Source organism: Penaeus monodon, chromosome 37 (genome assembly GCF_015228065.2).
Source record: "Penaeus monodon isolate SGIC_2016 chromosome 37, NSTDA_Pmon_1, whole genome shotgun sequence".
Classification (NCBI taxonomy): Eukaryota; Metazoa; Arthropoda; class Malacostraca; order Decapoda; family Penaeidae; genus Penaeus; species Penaeus monodon.
The window spans coordinates 2,767,945-2,770,705 of record NC_051422.1 but is presented as its reverse complement, the minus strand read 5'-3'; the positions used below and the strand labels follow the sequence as shown (position 1 = coordinate 2,770,705).

The following is a 2,761-nucleotide window of genomic DNA, read 5'->3' as shown; positions in this document are numbered from 1 at the left end:
TCTCTCTCTCTCTCTCTCTCTCTCTCTCTCTCTCTCTCTCTCTCTCTCTCTCTTCTTCCTCCTCATCTGCCTTCTTATCGACTGTCATTTTGTCGAATTACGGATCTATTAATTTTTTTTGTGACGTAATTCCTTTTATTTTCTCTCTTTCCTTTTCCCTGGAACTTTATCGTCAATGTAGAAAACGTCTTGTTAACTTCTCTCTCTCTTTATCTCCAAAGCATCATGTCAATTGCCTTCTCCTGCGCCCGTGACATGAGCTTAGCGGGTGCCACGTTGGAGTCATCCCGTGTCAGCCATTTGACAGCCTTATGACAGTGAGGAAAAGAGAAAAAATATATATGTTGTTCCTGTCAACGTGTCAATTTTCCTGGCTGGTCTTTTGTCTTAATGTTCCCTATTATTAATGTTTTTTTTTTGCGACTAAGGTCTTTTTTTTTTTTTTTTTTTGCTTTATCCATTTTATTTACCTTTCTCTTCTTTGTTGTTTATCCTCCTCTTCTTTCATCTTTCATTTATCCTCCCTCTTCCACTTTTTATTTCCGTCTATCCACTTCCTCTATCCACCTATTACCTCTTCTACGCCATCCACTTCACTCAGATATCGATTGTCTCTTTCTCTTCTCCGCTATCCACCTCATTTATCGTCGTCCTCTTCCGCTCTTCCCTCCCCTATCTCCTGGAGAGAGAAAACGAGGCGACCCACAAGCTTGACGACAACCCCGAGTTATCGAGAAAAAAAGTTAAGATTGATCTTCCAAAACCGAAGATTCCGCCAAGACCAGCCAATCATTTTTATGTGTAAGAGGAAGTGGATTATTATTCCTCTAGATTTTATCAAAGTAATGAGTTGCGTGCTTCGTGGTCGTAATTTTCTTTTGTCTTCAAATTTATTCGGAACGGCAGATCCTATCGTGAAAGGTTCCATCGTGAACGACCGAGAAATTCGAAGCAATGAATTCGAATCTTTGTACAAGAGAGACCATTTTTTTTGTACAAGAGAGATCAATATTTGGTACAACAGATATCGATTTCTTGTACAAGAGACACCGATTTGTTGTACAAGAGACACCGATTCCTTATATAAGAAAGATACACATTTTTGTACAAACGACATCGACTCCTTGTACAAAAATAAGAAAAATAATAATAATAATAAAAAATAAAAAACATCATCTCCTTGTACAAAAGAGACGCCGAATCCTTGTACAAGAAAGATACACATTTTTGTACAAACGACTTCGATTCCTTGTACAAAAAAAAAACATCATCTTGTAGAAAAGAGACACCGATTCCTTGTACAAGAACAGTCGAGTATGCATTCTAACCTTAACTTTGAGAGTCGAAATATTTACAAAACATCTCTAATCACACAAAATTGGTACCGACTCAAGGAGTGCGGAACTCGGGAGTCACTTGGAGACACGAGACCTTACTCATTTTACGAGATGACTCGACACATCTCCGATCGTGTGTCTTCGTCCAGGTTAATAATCTGATCATTGCTCATTCGCCATTTTTTCATATTTCTATTTCTTTCTTTATTTATTTTCATCATTGTTATTCCCCCTTTTTTTATTAAGAAAATTTCATCCTATCATCCACCATCTGTAGGTCCAACATACTGTACTGAATACATGTACTTTATAGACACGCTCTAATATGCATACAAATTCTTCTTACAGGTCTGGAAGGCACGGGAGCGACCCAAGAGGCGAGCAAGGATCTGTACTGGTTCTAGAGGGTTCTTCCGGGCACGGGGAAGGTTCTAGAGGTTCTTCCGGGCACGGAGAAGGTTCTAGATATTCTTCATGGCGCGGAGAAGGTTCTGGAAGTTACTCTTGGCACGGGGAAGATTCTAGAGCTTCTTGCTGGCACGGAGAAGGTTCTAGATGCTTTTTTTCCTGGCACGGAGGGGGTGCTAGAGGATCCTCTTAGAACGGAGAAGGTTCTAGACGGATCTACGTGGCACGTGGAAGGTTCTAGATGCTATTCTTGGCCAGGAGAAGGTTCTAGATATTCTTCATGGCACGGGGAAGATTCTAGAGGTTCCACCTGGCACGGGGAAGGTTTTAGACGTTTTTTTCTGGCACGGAGAAAGTTTTAGACGGATCTTCCTGACGTTCTCATGCCCAGTATCGACGAAGAAATACTACGAACCTTCGCATAATTGAGAAAAAAAAAAAATATATGAAACTTCGTATGCCTGAAACAAAAAAAAAAATCTATATATAAACTAGATAATATATGAAAACTAAAACCGAGACCAGACGAACGGAGCGATGTACCCAGATCTATGGAGGTGGAGTACACTACATTTACTGATCGAATAATGTACTTTTCTCCTTCCACCATTCTGGGCTCGTGGAAAGATGAAGGTCTTGAATGAAAATAAGAAGGAAACGGATAAACAAACGAGGAATTGATAAAAGGTCTTGGAGGAAGTGCTTTCGAAAATACTCGTGGGTTTCTCAGCGATTCTTACTGAAGTGATGTGATTATATGTTGACGATATGATGTCGAGGTGTGCGTAGAGGAAAAGTGTGACTTTACAGAAAGGACGTATAGTGTGTGCAGTTCACAATTAGGTAATAATGACGTTGTGCTTAATTTCTTTTAAGCACAAGTTGAGAGAAATACCTTTTTTTGATGAAGTCGGTGCTATGATATCATGATGAAAAAAAGGAGGTGTTTTTTTTTTTCTAAAGAAGTATTTTGTTGATAAATTGACAAATTATATATATATAAAGAATTATAGGAG

General features: G+C 39.1%; 1 protein-coding gene across 1 annotated transcript in view; it reads left to right on the top strand.

Annotated features, from left to right (window-relative positions):
- The window catches only part of LOC119596046 (transcription cofactor vestigial-like protein 3), a 66,670-nt gene extending 64,446 nt beyond the window's left edge, over positions 1 to 2,224 (top strand). Inside the window, exon 7 of the mRNA XM_037945153.1 lies at positions 1,686 to 2,224. Coding sequence (XP_037801081.1) covers positions 1,686 to 1,741 — 56 coding nt within the window. The 3' untranslated portion in view covers positions 1,742 to 2,224. The remainder of the gene's footprint in view (positions 1 to 1,685) is intronic.
- The last annotated feature ends 537 nt before the right edge of the window (positions 2,225 to 2,761 follow it).